The sequence below is a fragment of the Cupressus sempervirens genome, chromosome 7 (genome assembly GCF_028749045.1).
Source record: "Cupressus sempervirens isolate cs-2001-9-10 chromosome 7, ASM2874904v1, whole genome shotgun sequence".
NCBI lineage: Eukaryota > Viridiplantae > Streptophyta > Pinopsida > Cupressales > Cupressaceae > Cupressus > Cupressus sempervirens.
In genome coordinates, this window is record NC_143124.1 from 259750390 (window position 1) to 259768364 (window position 17975).

General features: G+C 36.4%; 1 protein-coding gene across 1 annotated transcript in view; it reads right to left on the reverse strand.

Moving 5' to 3' along the window:
• Positions 1-8146, reverse strand: part of LOC149546440 (uncharacterized) — a 50681-nt gene extending 42535 nt beyond the window's left edge. Inside the window, exon 1 of the mRNA XM_089791209.1 lies at positions 6964-8146. Within this exon, the coding sequence (XP_089647335.1) occupies positions 6964-7956 (993 nt within the window). The 5' untranslated portion in view covers positions 7957-8146. The remainder of the gene's footprint in view (positions 1-6963) is intronic.
• Positions 8147-17975: the final 9829 nt, after the last annotated feature.

Consider the following 17975-nt stretch of genomic DNA (forward strand, 5'->3'; position numbering starts at 1 on the left):
TGTTATCAAACTTCCTTTCAGCTTTCTCTATTAACTTATCTTGCCCAGAGGAGTCTTCATTGAATTTCTGAACAGCCTCTTCTAACTGAAACAAAATGTGTTGTGTGGAATCCACTTCACCTATAGCTTTTGCTATAATATTCTTGGCACTCTCAATTATCCTATATTCCTTATCCCTTTCAAACCTTAATTGCTTCTGCCTGGCCTTCTTCTCTAAGAGTTGACTTGCTCTTCTCATTTCTTCTACAATTGCAATATCAAAGTCAATCTTAGGGATTTCTATCTCAGTGTCTAGGTCAATGTCTTCTTCAATTTCTTTCCCAGTGATCAGAAGTTTTAGTGGATGCCTTTGTTCTACTTTTGTGATTACTGGTTTGACCTTTGGAACAGACACAATGGTGGAGATAGAAGGGCTAGCAGTAAAGAGTGAAATAGGGCTCAAGGTTTGAATGCCAATAGGAGGGCTAACCAAGTTCAAAACTGAAATATTACCCAAATATGGTGCCACACTCAGTAGAATACATACTCATGTATCTACAATAGATGAAGTAGCTGATGTAGATGTAGATACTGATAGAGCTGATGAAAACAAAATTGGAATAGTAACTGATGTAGATGATGCTGAAGTAATCAAAACTGAAGAACTCACTGGTATAGATGAAGACAAAATTTCAAAACAAACTGTAGCACTTACTGAACATGATGATACAGGGGCATAGGGAGCTAACTCGGTAGCTGAAGAAGTTACTTGCAGCTCGGTAGATGAAGTGGTTGACACTTCCATTGTAGAAACTTGGAGCTGGGAGGTGGATGGTGCAGATTGAGTGAATGATGTAACTGTAGTGCTTACAATCTCACCAGTAGAAGCTGTCTCCATGGTGGATGTAACAGTCTTTGGTGGAGAGTGAGGAAGGGATGCAATAACTGCTGCTATTTTTACTGGATCTTCTTCATCCTGGTCTTCCTCTTCAGCTTCATCATCATCCTTTAGTGCCTAATAGTCCTCAACATCAAAGGTGACACATGGAGCGTTATCTTCTTCATCATTGTCACTGTCATCATCGTCATCTTTGATTTCAACTGCTTCTTCAGAGGGCTTTCTAAGATGATATACATCTTTCCAAACATCTGAGACATGCTTGACTACTGATTCTATATTCTTCGTTAGTATAAAGCATGTGTTAAGCATTAGAATCATATCTTCATGTTCCAGCAATGCCTTTTTCACCTCTGCATCTGTCAGACTGGGAACTAACTGTTTCAACTGTTGTTCAAAGATGTCTTTAACAGTTTGCATTGTAGAGTCCCATCTGGCTTTGATTTTGTCATAGAGATCAGCATGGATTTTAGGTTGCATCTGTGCAGGAGAGTATTTCCATATACCCATTTTCTCCATGACTAAGTCTTCAATTTCTTTCTGGTCTGCAGGGGTTCTGATCTCATACTTAAGAGCTTTAAAGTTACAAATTCCTGCTACAACTCTCAATTGTTTGATCCTGTCTTCAAATGTAGGTGGAGACCGAATAAATACAGGTTCACTTCCCTTTTTACCTTTCCTTGTTCTCCAAGTGAACACTGCAGTTGGCTTCTTCTAAGGTTTGGTGACAATCACCTTACCTTTCTTCTTTGGTGGTTCTTCTTTTTCTGATTCATGTTCTTCTCCTTCTTCACCTTCTTCTTCATCCTCTCCTTTACCTTTAGTAAGCATTGGAGGACCTTCAACAGTTTTCAATTTTGCTGCTCTCTTCTTTCCTCTGCTGATGGCTTGAGGTACCTTGATACTGAGCTCTATCCTCTGCTTTGCTTCTTCATAGGTACCAAAGGCAGGAAGCTTAGGATTAGCTGGTTCATTGACTAGTGCCTCAATGATATCTCTTGTTTCATCAATGTTAATCTCATAAGGCAGTGGTTTTACCCATGCCACTCTAGGTATGACTGCTTGAATATATACCCTGTCACAATCTACCATAAAGCATATGTCATCCTTGTAGTCTTCTACAAGCTTAGGAGGGATCCTGAATTTGTTGTTCATTTTCTCCTTAAATGCCTCAAAATAGTTATCCAGAACCTTCTCAAAGTTTTCACCCATCTCAGCAATAAACCCATTAATCTGATATAGAATTGGGGTGTCTTTCTTCCATACAACAGTACCTTTAGATGGAAAGAATTTCTAAACATAGAAGAATAAACATATGAGAAGAGAGCCAAACTTGAAAGAATTATTCTTTGAAGTTTTGACACTGTCAATGTTTTTGTTTAATTGCTTCAAAAGCACATCTGACAGGTCAAATTCTAGATTCTTCTTCACAACTTTGTATGCTAGGTCAACCGCTTCACAAGGGATGCTGTTTAACCAACTCAAGCTGTAAATTTTATGAGCAATTACGTGTATTCCAAACCTAAGCTCTACGTTAGTGACATTATTTATTCTCAAACCTCTGTCGTCCCATTCAGCTAGGGTTTTCTTTTGCAGTTCCTCTCGACCTAGGGTTTTTGTAGTTTTAGCTTTGCTAAGCATTGGGAGGCCCGTGACCTTGTGAATCATCCTCTTTGATATCAAAATTGGTTGCTCCAACCACAATTGACCGTTGTGAAACTGACTCAATATGTACCTAATCCATTCCACTTGAAAGTTGCGTGGTAAATGCGGTGTCAATCCTTTTGTTTCCAAGTGTTTGTGTTCCGGTTTCAACACTCCATTTACACACATCTCAACTAGGGAATTATCCATCTCTAATGTCCCTATTTCTTGAACAGTGCATTTAAAATGAGTTCTTACGTCATTGATAAGGAGTACCTTGGGTGGAATTTGCGATTGAGCACCATGAGGATCAAGAGATTCAGCAATGGCAGGAACAATCTTGAAGTTTGGTGCCTTCCATTCAACTCCTTTGACTAGCATCTCAGAACCCTTCTTCTGTTTGCTTCCGCTTCCACTGGTAGATGCCATCACTGCTCGATAATTAAATGAAAATATGCAAAGATTTTGCTACTAAATTGCTCGAAAATGCTCTAATGCTCTTCAAATCTGCTCTGCTCTTCGAATGCTGAGAATGCGATGAAGAATGAAGTCAATTTTGCCCCTTTTGATGAGAAATTTTCATAAATGCTCAGTGCCATTATGACATAGTGCGTGACAGACTGTCATCCACTGACCTAACTCGGTGAGAATGTTAACTCGGCAATCAAACAAAGTTTCCTCTACTCCCGCCCTTGCTTGGTAATAACTTAAATTAACCTCACTCGATGGAGTCTGATGTAACTCGGCGAAAGATGAAATTTCAGAGATCCTTGTGTATCTGGAATACTGATTGGATCATTTGCATTCTTTGCATTTGTTGGAACTGCTTATGATCCTTTCTGTAAGTATAGCTCCAACTCATCCTAGAAGGCTTAATTTGAGAGGATGGAGTCACCCACTTCTTGAGTGACTTCATTCCCATGATTTGAGCTTGTTTCTTTGGTAGTCTTTGGAATCCATTGCTGCCTCATTTGTTTCCTGATGTTGTCTGCCCTTGCCTTCTTTTCATCTTCAACTCTGCCTATGTTCATACAGTTCTTAGCTATATGACCAAGTTCAGTGCATGTGTAACACCTTATAGTAGTATCCTTCTTTCTTAGGTGATGCCTTGCACAGTTTATGCCAGTATGTCCATATTCTCCACAATAATGAAATATGCACTAGGAATTGTAGTCCCATCCAAATATTGCTTTTACAAGTTGTTCAGCTGGATTGAATGATTTGGATCTACATTCTGATGCCTTGTGACCATGTCTTTTGCATTTGTGACATTTACCTTCAAATTTTGGTTTCTCCTTGCATTCATTTGCTTTATGACCATGCTGACTGCAGTTGTAACATTTACCATTGAATTTTGCTTTTCCATTGCTCCAACATCTGTTTGATGTGTGACCTAACTTACCACAGTAATTGCAAGTAGGTCTTTGATTCCTTTGAGTGCCTTGTTTGGAGGATTCACCTTCTTCTTTGTATCCAAGACCAGCTTTACCTTTTTGCCTATAAAGATTCTGCTCATTTTGTTGATTCAATTGATTCATGTCTTCTTGAGATTTCATCATCCTTTCATTGACTTGTTTTTCAGTGATTAGGTCATTTTCCAAACTTTCATTGATTTGTCTTTCAGATCTGAAGTCATTTTGTAAGCTTTCATTGATTTGTCTTTCAGAAATTAGATTGCTTCTTATTCTTTCATTTTCAAACCTCAGACGCATGATTTCTTCATTTGCATTGGAAAGTTGATCTATAAGATCTTCATGCTGAGTGGATTGATTATTTCTAGCCTCTAAATCTTCTTTTGCCTTGTTTCCTTGTTCCAAAATTTCACACATTCTTAATGACTAAATTTCTTGTTCTCTTTTCAATTTTCTTACCTCTTCTTGCAAAGAGCCATTCTTTTCTAGGAGTTCTTTGATTGTTTCATTGGCTTCATCTGAACTGCTTGATGGAAAAAAGTCTTCAATCTTTGTCTCAACATACTGATGGTCATTCATGTCTTTTGCAAGTTGCTTCCTTCTTTTCAGGGATTGAGAAAGATGCTCTTTTGCTTCTTGGAGTTGGGTTATGGCCATTTCCAGATCTAGCTTTTCATTTTCAATAGCTTTGTCAAGTCTGAATATCTCCATTGTCCTTGATCTTTTCTCAAGCTGTTAAACTTTATCCTGAGAACCACAAAGCTCTGATACCAATTGTTGGAAATATTCAAGACTAGCTAGGTTACTGAGAGGGGAGGGGTGAATCAATAACCTCAACAAACTTTAAATCAATTCAGCACTTTAACCATATAAATCATTCATCATTTATTCATCTAATCTACTGCATGTATGAAAGAACAAACATTCATATGAACAAAGTAATTTGGTGACCCAGAAACCTTCCAAATAGAAAGTAAAACTGGGGTGGGGATGATACCCACAAAACTTCACTACTGCAGTATAAAGTTGGCCGGTTAAGGCTTACATTGACCACTTCTGGTGATCTGCCCTATTAGGAGCACAAAGGACTGCTAGGTCCACCTTGTTAGAGTATTTACAAACATACAATGAAATATGCACTGGGTTAAGAGATTTACAAAAGACTGTTAAGTCTACCTTGTTAAAGGATTTAGAGCTGGTTCACCTGTTAGGATGAAAGCTTATACTTGATTGCTGATATGATCTTTAAGCACATGATCACCTTGTGTGATAGATAAGGTTATTCTGCTCCTTTGATGACCTTGCTGGATACCTTAGACTGCTGCTGATATTACTTTATATGTGCTTTACAATACTTCATGCATAACACACCTCCTTTTTTAATATCTTACAATACATCTCTTATATATACCTTTCCAATTTACAAAACTACAAGGTCGGCCAATACACAAGTGAGAAAACACACTACAAAGTCGGCCCAATAGTGAATAACTCGGGTTCACTGAACTAACTTGGTGACCTTCTGATATTTGGCGTCCACTGGATTACTCGACATTGTCATGCACTCGGTAGAAGTGAAGGCTCAGTCCATACTAATCACTTGGAGTAGTTCTAAACTCGGTGACCACTGGTGACTCGGTAGATGTGTATCACTCGGTAGATACTGCACTCTAAGTTTACCTTGCTTCACTCGGTAAACACTATAACTTCCAACGCTCGGTTTACACTGAATTTCCATGATACAATCTGACTGCTCGATAGACACTGCGAAGCTCGGTAGATACTGCGAAGCTCGATAGATACTGCGAAGCTCAATAGACACTGCTAAGCTTCACATAGCCTATATTCACTCGGTAGCCACTATTCTGCTCGGCGTGAACTGTTGTAGCTTGGTTAACACTGGAATGCTCGGTGTAAACTGCTGTGAATAAGTGTTGTTACTAATGGCAACAATAACTTAATGCCAACATCGGCCTCTTCATATGCTCGAGGTGGTGCTTTCTTCTATTTGATATTTTTGGTATTATGGTGTAAGTGATGTTCTTGAGGAGTAACAACTGTTTCCAGCCGTGGCATATTATTGTGTTGCAGAGTTTTTCCAAATGCTATGCTTTTGTCATTTATGGTATGAGAGAGGATTCATGAACTGTATACAACAAGATGTTATAGCATTTCATCTGTAGATTCAGTTTGTTTTTGAGGATTGTAAAAATCAGTCTCTTACTATTATTGAATAAAGTGATATTATTGTGTGGGGGGTTTCTCCCCTGAAGCTGGAAAGTTTTCCCACGGTAACAACTGTGTTTGTGTTTCCTTGTATTTTGCTATTTCTGCTATAAAATCAACACTTATGCGCTTTCCATTTCTTTGATTTAATAGATACATGATATAACTGGGAGGCAGTTTAGATTACCAAATATGAACCAGAGGACTTACCAGTTAAATGGATCCAGTTCAATATTTTTAAACCAGGTAATGATCCGGCCAAATTAAGAATTACTACTAGGTCTTCTAGTTCTACATGAGCTATAACTAATAGATCTTTGATGGAACTGAAAAGCAGTTTGAAATACTGAACTTGGGCTACTGAAAATACCAGTTAAATGGATTCTACCCAATTATTTCAAACCAAGCAACCGGGATTCTGCATGACCTGGGAACTAATCTTGAACCTTCAAATTCTTTATGATATTCATATAATATATCTGTGATATGAATGTAAAGTTGTTTCCAAGTACAAATCCGAACCATCAGACATGCCAGTCTTAATGAATCCAATTTAATATTTTGAAACTCGGTGATCCAAGTCACCGATGAATAAGGAAAAACCATAGCAGTTCGGCAAACGATAAATCCCAACATTCCCTTCTCCATAAAAGGGTTTCTCCACCAACATGTGTCCGGTTTCCAAGAATGGATGCCTTGCGAGAACTCTACTTAATTAAGTGTAATTATAAATTATTATATTTGCATTGATTTGGCATTTCCCTTCAAAATAAAATTCAATTAAGAAGAGAAAGCAGTTCATACTCTTTGCACCCCATCTGGAACGTGAAGAGCCATGACCAAAGGATCATCTGCATATAATATACATACATCTCCGGGCCTCGCCTCCAGAAATATCTCGCCTTTAGCCCTCCCAATCTCCTCCAAGCTAGTGAAATTCTCCATATGAGCAGGACCCACATTGAGCACCACTCTCACACAAGGCTCTGAAATCCTAGCCAGCCCCAGAATCTCTCCCGCATGATTCATCCCCAATTCCAATATACAGGCTTTGGAAGACGATGGCATTGATATAAGAGTCAGAGGTACACCAATATGATTATTCTGATTGCCCGATGTCTGATGAATGTGACCCAGAGACTCCAGGGCAAGGGCAATCATGGTCCTTGTCGTGGTCTTCCCTGCACTTCCTGTGATACCCACAACGGGACCTTTGAATTTCCTCCTTGCCGAGGAACCTAGTTTTTGTAGGGCTACAAGTGTACTTTCCTCAACTTTCACGAAACCCCTCGGCCAGTTTTCAAAAACCCTGTTTCCGACTACACCAGCACAGCTCTTGGCCAATGCAGATTGTAGAAAATTATGGCCATCAAATCTGGGGCCTGTAAGGGCAAGAAACCATTGACCAGGTTTAATAGTTCTGGTATCTGTGCATATGCTTCCAGGGGGACCTGATTTAATGACCTGGCCTCCTGTTGCTTCAGCTATTTCTATTGCAGTCCAGACGATACCCAGTTGGTTTTGTTCGTGTAATACCTGTTCAGAAGTGGAATAGGCGTGTTCTTCATGTTTGAAGCTCTCTGCCGATGAATAACCGGATGCTGATAAAGGTGAGGGGGAACGACCCACATTCCAAATTGAGTAGCACTTTCTGTATCGAGCAACATTGTAATCGACCCTCGTTATGGATGTTTGTTTAAGCCACTTGCTAGGTTTTCTTGAATGATAAAAGGGAAGAGCTATAGTATGATGTACACCTCCTTGAACACTGTGAGGAAAGGAAAGATGGGCAAACATGCCAAAACTCCAGCAACAACTTCAGTTTTTATAGTGCATGCAATAATATTCAGCCTCTGTACAATCACTAAGTAGGCGAGGATGTTCAAGAAGCACAGGTAGCTCTAAGATTATTCGGCAGTCTGTAACAACTGGAACAGGCCGAAGCTAATACCTCCCGTGCGCCATGTAATAGAGGAAAACACTCAGTAGCCGCGGGCTAGCGGGTTTGGGGTTAAAGTACTAAGAACGCTTTTTCCCACTCGTTAAATATTTTAATTTCAGATTATGTTTTTGGTTAAAAAATAATTTTGGACTGTTTTTTTTTTTTTATGGAGATCATCCACAAAAGACGTTTTAGTTTTAGGTACTCGATACGGGCCTACGCATGCCTGAAACCTCTTCGGCTAAGAGCCAAGGAGTAAGGAGCATCCACACTGCCAAATTCGCTCGGGCCACGATCCCAGCCTCATCCTTTTTTGATGCCTTTGGACCTTGCACTCAGCAAGACTTGATCTTTAGTCGACTCTTTGTGAGCCATTCAACTTCACCAGTAGACCAAGGGCCCATTGGCATTTTTGGACTTATTTTTAATATATAAAGTGTAGAAGATAAAATTATTATTATTTTAGTCATCCTCAAATTTTTTTAAAAATTTGTTAAAAAATTTAGTTTGAACTGGACTACGTAGGAGTGAGTCCCCATAGGACTCTTTAGCTTATTTTAGATAGGAGTGTTGCTCAATAAAATTATTATTATTTTAATCATCCTACAATTTTTTAAAAATTTTGTTAAAAAATTTAGTTCAAACTGGACTACATAGGAATAAGTCCCCATAGGACTCTTTAGCTTATTTTAGATAGGAGTGTTGCTCAAACTTTTTATGAGCAAATTATGGAACCAAAGTTCCTATGATCATTATATTTATTTATTTGTTTAGTTATGATATGAATAGCATGGGAAAAAATTAAAAGTAAATTAATTAACATGTGTTATTTTGTTATATTTTTTCTCGATGGCCCTTCCTTTTTTTCTCTTTTTTTTAGTCATTTTTAAGTTGTAGCTACTCCCTTCAAACAAAAAAGATTCTAATTTTGTATACTTAATTAGAATCTTAAACACCTTAACTTTGTGCATCTAGATTTCCCTAAGTAGATTTTAGATTGTGGAGAGGGTCTAAAGTGTCATTTCATAATGCTTTTCCATGTTGTTCATACACCAATACTTTCTTGGATCTCAAATTCATGAATATGTAGGGGAAATTGCTTCTAAAAAAGAGCTTGTCTTGGTCAAGCTCCAATTGAGAAATTAACCTTGAAATTAAGTAAATAATGCATGTAAAATAAGATAAATGTAAGAAAACCTCACTTGTCAAACTCTTGTATATAGATCCAAATCTCTTACACCACAAAAATGTATGGATGTAGAATATCTTAGCTTATGCAATAAATAAATGTCCCTCAAATTTTTCTTTTACGAAACTTCCAATAGTTGTGTGCACCTTAATAATAACTTATAAATCATTGTTGAAATTGGTTTGTATCATAGTCATTTTATTCCCCACATGAGAACTGATTGAAGGAATTAGGCCTAGTACTTGATTTTGAGGAAAATCTCTCACTCGAGTTAAATTATCTTTGGTATGATGTCTTAGAGAGGTATTTTGGCATTCATTAAGATGTCATCACCATCATTAAGCCTCTAGATCCTTCTCCCTCTGTTATTTATTAGTTAACACTGGGGTTTATTTTCAGTCCAGCTTAATTTGCAATCAGTACCAGCTAAGTTTTAGGCTATGGTCTACATTTTAGGTCCTCCATGGATAACAACATTAGTCTTTATCACGCTTTCGAAAACTGAACCATGGCTTTCTGCATGCCAGTTAAGCAAGAAAGGTGGAATAGGCTTCTTCGGCCAATTGATGATATGAGCCAAGTTGCAGTAAGTCGAGCATTGGGTGAAGGTGTAATGCCCCGCCAAGAGATTCAAAGAATTAACCTAAAGTTTCACTAAGTTTGGTAGCATTTATTTTATTTTTATTTTAACATGAAAGATATACCATTCACAACTTATACATAGTAACGAAAGCAATAGCAACAATTCGAATAAAAGTAAACATAGCATACATTCATAACAGGTTACATTCTTCATGAACCCCTTAATGTTGTATCACATCTAAATTAACTATTCATCTAACATCACATCCTTAGCAATGATACATCTAATGTTCTTAAACAATATATAAGTGTCCTTTTTCTAATTACATTTTAGTTTAGCTCAATCATCCACTGTACATGTTACAAGGTATGAAAGGCTTAAAAGAATAGACATCCATATAAATAAAGTACATCATCATACTAACTCTAATCCATGATGCAATAACATAAATGAAACCACAAACCATACATGATACATCATCACAAAAGATATAAGCATCCATCATAAAAGATAACCATATATCACAAACATAAATAACTAAGTGCACGGTACCTCCCAACCGTAAATAGTATCATTAGACCATCATGGATCCTAGCCATCACTTCGTGCGTAACATCCCAAAGCATTGAAGAGATCATCGACTATTAACATAGTAGGAATGTCACTCCTAACATATACTATATCATATGCAGAAAGTAATCCAGCATGCAAATATAAGCATAAGATAACATCATGCAAATCATCAATGTAAGAAACATACTAGTAAATACATCCATCATAGGGTATATCATCTATCATAATGCTCCAAGAATAGAATGAAGATAAATACTAACCAAGAATGTTCCAGCCACGGTGTCTTGGACGGATCTCAAATGATAAGAGTGATAAAGCACTACCACCCGACCACGTGGAACCTAAGTGGTCCACTCCCACCGTGCTCAGGAGATAATCTCAAGTCCCAAACAGGCTATCAAAACCACAAAGCATAAATCTCTATAAATCCAAGAATCCTAAAAGTATACTAACTCAAAGTTTCCAACACAAACCAACATCTACTCCTAGGGGCACAACAATGACATGTAGGAACCTACTATGCAAGCGGGAAAGTGTGATCGCATATATCATGTAGAAGTTACCCTAGCAGTTAGCTAAACTCCATGGGTCCCTATTGATCCTCATGTGGCCACTAGTATCCTCTCATACTGACGAGGCATACTATGGAATGCAAGGTCGCAATCATGCGTTCTCTCTACTCCTATCCTAGTATGTACAAGCACTCGAGGCATAGGTGAGAACCAAAACAATTATCTTTTTAGATTCATTAATCCTCATTTAGTGTGTAAATGTTATCACTTATTAACAAAACTTACAATGAGTTACCCTGGCAGCCACTTAGGGCCCCGACCCCCATTGCAAGCCACTTCCCAACACTACAAGTAGATAACCTACCCTAAGCTCATGGAATCATAAATCACCCCAGTCTTATACAAGCGACTAGAAAGAAATATCAAAAGATAATCCATACAAAGAATCATCAAATATCCACAATAAAAGCATCAAATCTCCATGAGCATCTGAAAAGCATCCATAGAAAATCATGACCACAACAGTTCTCTATTGGCAACTGAAGGCATCACTGATAATCAAAAATATCCATTGGTTCTCAATAACCAAAATATATCTCAAAATCATACTGATCAAAGACTCCAAAATGGTTGAGTCAAACATGTCACAACATGACATCATTAAGAAATAAATCAACACTTCAGTCTCATCATGGTGACTGAAAAGTAATCCAAGGATAACTGATCGATGACTCAAAAATGGTTAAGTCAAGTGTCTCAGATACATATAACTCAGCTTCACTTAAGAGGACTGATGAGCAATAACAATCAGTAAATACAAACATCTCATAGAGCATACCATCACATAACCATGGTTGGGCTTAGAAAGATCAAGACCAAATAAGATCAACATGCCATCACATCTCATAACTCCCAAGCCTTTGGTAACAAACTAAGACTGGTCAACACTAATCAACCCAAAAACCCAAAACAAGAAGCATAGAGAATACACAATGCAGACACATGTTTTCGTTTACTAAAATCACATAGTTAAATTGAGTGTAGAGGTTTTTTGTTTCTGTTTGCAAGTATAGTTCGAGTGTATAGGATTAATCATTTGACCTACAAGTCAACCCGTTTGTTCCCCGATATTATTATCCTCCCATTAATTAAAAATAATATTCTAAGAATAACTTAAGGGTAAATACTTTACTCATTAAACTGATCATCATTGACCTTTAATTAAATTGTTCTCTTTATTAGTTCCTGCCTTGGCAGGATACTATAGCATTCATTGAAATGCAACTGTTTCATTTAATTGTTCAATAAGATTTGAGTATTTTTGACAACTTTTTAGATTTCTAAAGTTTTAATATATATTGAAATTTTTAGAATTATAGAGAAAACATTTATCTTCAATATGATTGGCTTCTTTTTGCTACAGTAGTGTTTTTAGCTCACTTAGGAACTTTATACATTTCAATGTGGAAAAAAAGAGAGTAATAAATAAAGTTGAAAAAGCACCATAAAATTTTGTACTTATTCTAAAGACAATAATAAATGAATTTTTAAAAGTATCATAAATAGTTTGTACTCATTTGAGAACAATAACAATCTTGAAATTTATTTATTTATTTATTTTCTACATTCCACAATATTGTTGAAGTATTTTTATTTCAATTTAAAACAAAATTGGCACATAGTGACAAAAATTGTACCACAAGATAGATCAATGTAATTATCCAAACAAAATGAACCTACCTCTACATTATTTTTCAAAAACTATTATTTGTCTTGCTCATCATTAATTGCTTAATACAAAGTAGACATTCTCTTGGTCACATATGATTTAAATGTATTTCTATATTTTTCTTTTACCACAACAAAATCAATATACGTTATGTATCAATGACATTTCATTTTTTAAATTTTGTATTAGCTTATTAGTCAATGTTGTATTTGCATATACAAGTATAATACAATTTATTTTTTAACTCAAATTTTTTTACGAACTAATTGTATGACTAATGCAATAACAAATTATACATCGGCAGGAACTAGACGCTATGCGTCCTTGTTTAACTATGATCCATATTCTAATTTATTAACTCTTCTTTAATGTTACTTCAACTTTCAACATAAATCAAGGATCATTATTCGTTAAATTATAAGAGAGCCAATTACTAGTCTTCAAATAAGAAGATTATAACTTTATTAAAATGTTCAATTGAATCAATCAAATAACATAGGTACACAATCCATGACTCCTCAACATTCTAATAGTTTTTAATTAAAACTCAATTAAATATCACTAAAACTTAAGTCTCTTGATTAAATCATCACTAACAACCATTAAAATATCTAAAGTCTTTATTCAAGTCATTAAAATAAGACTTATCAACTTCAATGTCTATACTTCACAACTTCGCTAGAGGAATTGATATTAGCATATCAATTAAAATTTATTAACCCGAATTAACCCGAATTTGATGATACCCAGAACGAAGATCTAACTTGGAGAAAAAATGAGCCCCATGAAGTTCATCAAGAAGTTCATCAACAACTGGAATGGGGAACTTGTCCTTTATAGTGAGATGATTAAGTGCTCGGAAATCAATGCAGAGTCGCCATGACCCATCTTTTTTGCGAACAAGCAGAACTGGAGAAGAAAAGGAACTGGTACTAGGGCGAATAATACCTTGCTTCAGTAAGTCACAGACAAGTATCTCGATTTCGGTCTTCTGATGAAATGGGTAGCGGTAGGGCCTGATGTTGGGCGGAACACTGCCAGGAAGGAGCTGAATACGGTGGTCCTCTGGACGAGAAGGAGGTAATCCCACAGGTTCAGCAAATACACCAGAATACTTGTCCAAAATGTGTTGGAGAGCGGCAGGCGTGCTAGAGACTGCTGATGGCTGCATCTGAATGGAATGGAGCTGAGCGATGACACCATGTGAATTCTTCTTAAGAAGTTTTTCCATACGGTGTGAACTGATGATGCTGAGAGACCCTGGTTGTAAGCCTTTCAAAGTGTGTTGGTGCCCCTCGGCTGAAAACTGCATCCAAAGTTCAGCAAAATCCCAGAGAATGGGGCCAAGAGTGCGTAACCATTGGGCACCCAAAACCACATCACAGCCACCTAAGGGTAAGGCAAACATGTCAGAGCGCATGTTATAATCTCCAATAGAGAGACGCACATTGCGACATTTCCCTTTACAAGGTAAAGTGCCCCCATTGGCAATCATGACTTCAAAGCTAGAGCAGGGATGGATAAAGCAATCAGCCTGTTTGGCTATTCGTGGATCAATGAAGTTATGAGTGCTACCAGAATCAATGAGTATAGTAAGAGGGATCTTCTTGAAGAAACCCTGGACCCGCATGGTTTGTGGAGTAGTGACTCCTGCCAAAGCATGGACAGATATCTCTGGTGGAGCTTCTGGTGAAGGAGGTTCAGGCTGGTGAGGCTCAACCGCATCATCCACTGTTTCCTGAGCATCTACATATTCTTCCAGTTCCGGTGGAGAATCCACATCCAAGAGATAGAGCTTTTGCTGAACACATCTATGGCCCCGAGACCATTTCTCATCACAATTATAACAAAGCCCTTTGTCTCGCCTGACTCGCATCTCTGTTTCAGACAAGTGCTTGATCGGAGTAGTTCTGGGAGCTGGTATGACTGGAGGGTTGTGAGAACCTGTATTTCTGAATGGAACAAAATTAGATTTGGAGCGTTGTAGAGCACTAATCTTGTCTTCCGCTAACTTAGCCAACCCAAGGGCTTCCATCATTGTAGTAGGTCGAAACATTTTGACTTCTGAGCGAAGTGCATCCTTCAAACCACTGACAAAACAACTACGGAAGAATTCATCAGACAAGCCCTCTGTGTGATTAGCTAATTTTTCAAACTCTGTCTGGTATTCTCTTACAGTGCCTGTTTGACGCAGTTTAGTAAGTGCTCCTGTGAAATCATCAAAGGAACTAGGGCCAAAGCGCTCCAAAATGAGGGTGCACAATTCTCTCCATGTTGGGCCTACATTAGCCTTGATGTACCAACGGAACCATTGAAGAGCTTCATGTTCCAAATGAAAAGATGCAAGGGGGACTTTGTGGTTATCCAAAGTATTATGCAAGCTGAAATACTGCTCTGCCCTATAGATCCATCCAGTCGGATCAGAACCATCGAAGCGTGGAAAATCAAGCTTTGGTCCACGGAAATTGCCAGAAGAGGACCCAGTATCTCCTGAATGGTTTCGGCTCATGGCTGACTGCTGAAAGTTAAGACCCAGAATTTTGTCATCCAGATCTTGAAGTTTGGTTTTGAGGGATGCCATTTCTTCTTCCATGATTTTTGCTCCTGTACGCGTAACAACCATAAAGCAAGGGTTTTTTTTTTTTTTTTTGGAATGGGTAGAAGATGAGAAACAAAAACTTTTTTAGTTACGGCAAACTTGGATTTGGGTAAAACTCAGATAGGAAATGGGTGTTCGACGGGTGGTGGGAGACTATCTAGGGACAAGGGAAACAGAAAAATGAGGGTTTCAAGGGTAGGGAGGCGAAATGAGGCGAACAGTCCAAGAGGGATAAGGGAGCAAAATGAGGAATTGAATCTTGTGGCTCAGTTTGGGGGCGATTGGATGAGAGGTGAAAAAGATAGGGCAAACCCTAAAATTAGATAAATGAGGGATTTAAGGCTTTGATATGTAAAATTTGGGGTTGGGTCGCCAAGGAAGGAAGTATGCGAAATGATATTGCAGACGGTCTGCGGAAGTATGAGTAGAAACAGAAAGCAAACAAGGAAGCTACGACTAAAAAACAGAAAAATTTTTACTCTTTTTTTTTTTTTTTTTTTTTTTTTTGAACAGTCGACTTAGAAAAATTCACTCACAGACAGAACAATTGAAAAGAGTTATTGCAATAACAAGAGATATTAGAAGTGAGAGGAACCTGAAGGCCACGACAGAAAAAAAAGAAATTTGATGTAATTTCCACCCAGCGAGCCCAAGAGAGTGCTCTGATACCAGATGTGAAGAACCTCCTTATAGCAATATCGTGAGAATGCTCGAAATAACAGAATACAAAGTGATAGCAGAACTCAGAATGAATCTACTGATCGCAGGCCACTTCGAGGGGGTAACCTCCTTTGAGCAAGCTCAATACAATAAATTCGTCCGTACCCATCAAGGGCCTCAACCTATTCTTATATACTGAGTACGATCTAGAAAAGTAATACTACCTATGCATGTGGGATAATAAAATATACTCACGGGATGACTTACAAAGCATATGCGTCCAACAACACTACTCTGACAAAATAAACAGAAGGAACACACAGGTTCCTAGCACTATACTTCACAACTTCGCTAGAGGAATTGATATTAGCATATCAATTAAAATTTATTACATAACTTAATTATTAATTAAATCTAATTAACTCTAATTAATTAATTTAATTAATAATTACATGACATACCAACAACTCAATAAATATCAGTTGATTAATAACTAACAATAGTTTGTACGTAAAAAAGTCAACTACAATCCAATACACAAATAATCATATTAATAGTTCAATAATAACTTGTTAATATTTAATAACAAGCTATATTGAAAATCTTATTAATAACTTTGTAATGACCACCTTCATCATTCTTTTATGAATACTAATGTCTCCTTAACAAATTCGTATTAATGATAATCATTTAGACCATTATACTATTATTTATTAATGATTTGCTAGACCCAACAAACATTAATAAATAATAATCTCATCAAAACTATAAATAATCAATCTAGATAATCCTTCCATAAACTTCATTAGTTAATAATTTACTAAATGTAAACACCATTAAGATATATCATTAAGTTATTTATTAATACATAATGTATTAATAATAACATAACAATAATTCAAATCGTAGGTATGTTATAACAAGGTCAAAATGTAACAATGACCCATTGTCCAATATCATTAAAAATTTAATATCATCTTCGTAATATAAAATTACCATCTCTAAATTATTTAATGAATATTAAATAATATTTAATATACATTAAATAAATATAAAAAGTTCACTATATAAACTATATTAAAATCTCTTCTTTATTAATAATAATTGACAAATTATTATTAATCATTTATCATTTATCATTTTCAATAAGCCGATTGAGAACCCCAAAATAATAGATAACTTAAAAATATTTAAAACTCATTTTATTTAAATAAACTCTGACTATATCACATATTTGAAATTTTCTTCACTTGATTAATTATCTAAATAAAATTTTACACACACACACACACACACACACACACACACACACACATATTTATAATAATTAATATTCGATACTTAAAAATTGAATTACAATATAATATTATACATATATATATATATATATATATATATATATATATATATATATACACACACACACACACACACACATACATATATATAATAATAATATTTAATAACTTCAAATCGAATTAAACCGAAATTCAAACTTTATAACATATTAAAGTAAGGGGCACTTTGAATTTTTAAGCGATTTAAAAATCGTTGTGCAAATTATATGCAGAGGTCGTGCGATGTAATAATGGTCATGCAACCTGCGGTTTGCAGGTACCCTGCGTATGCAGGTACTTTGCGATACGCAAAGTTGCGTCAGACACCACCGCCGAGGATGGTAAGAAAATAAGCTTTGTGTGGGTACTCGGCGATACGCGGTACCCTGCGCTTAAATAAATCCTGACATGGAACAGTGGGGTATGGGGGGTGGGGGTATATCCCGCCCTCCAATACATATAATAATTTTTATTTTAATAGCATTTTTTAAAACGCTTTTCCAAATGTGAATCATGATGCGATTTGGATAAACAATCTCTTCACTGCGTTATAACATACAACTTTTCAATTATATATATATATATATATATATATATACATATATACATATATACATATATATATATGTATATACATATATATATACATATATGTATATACATATATATATATATATGTATATATGTATATA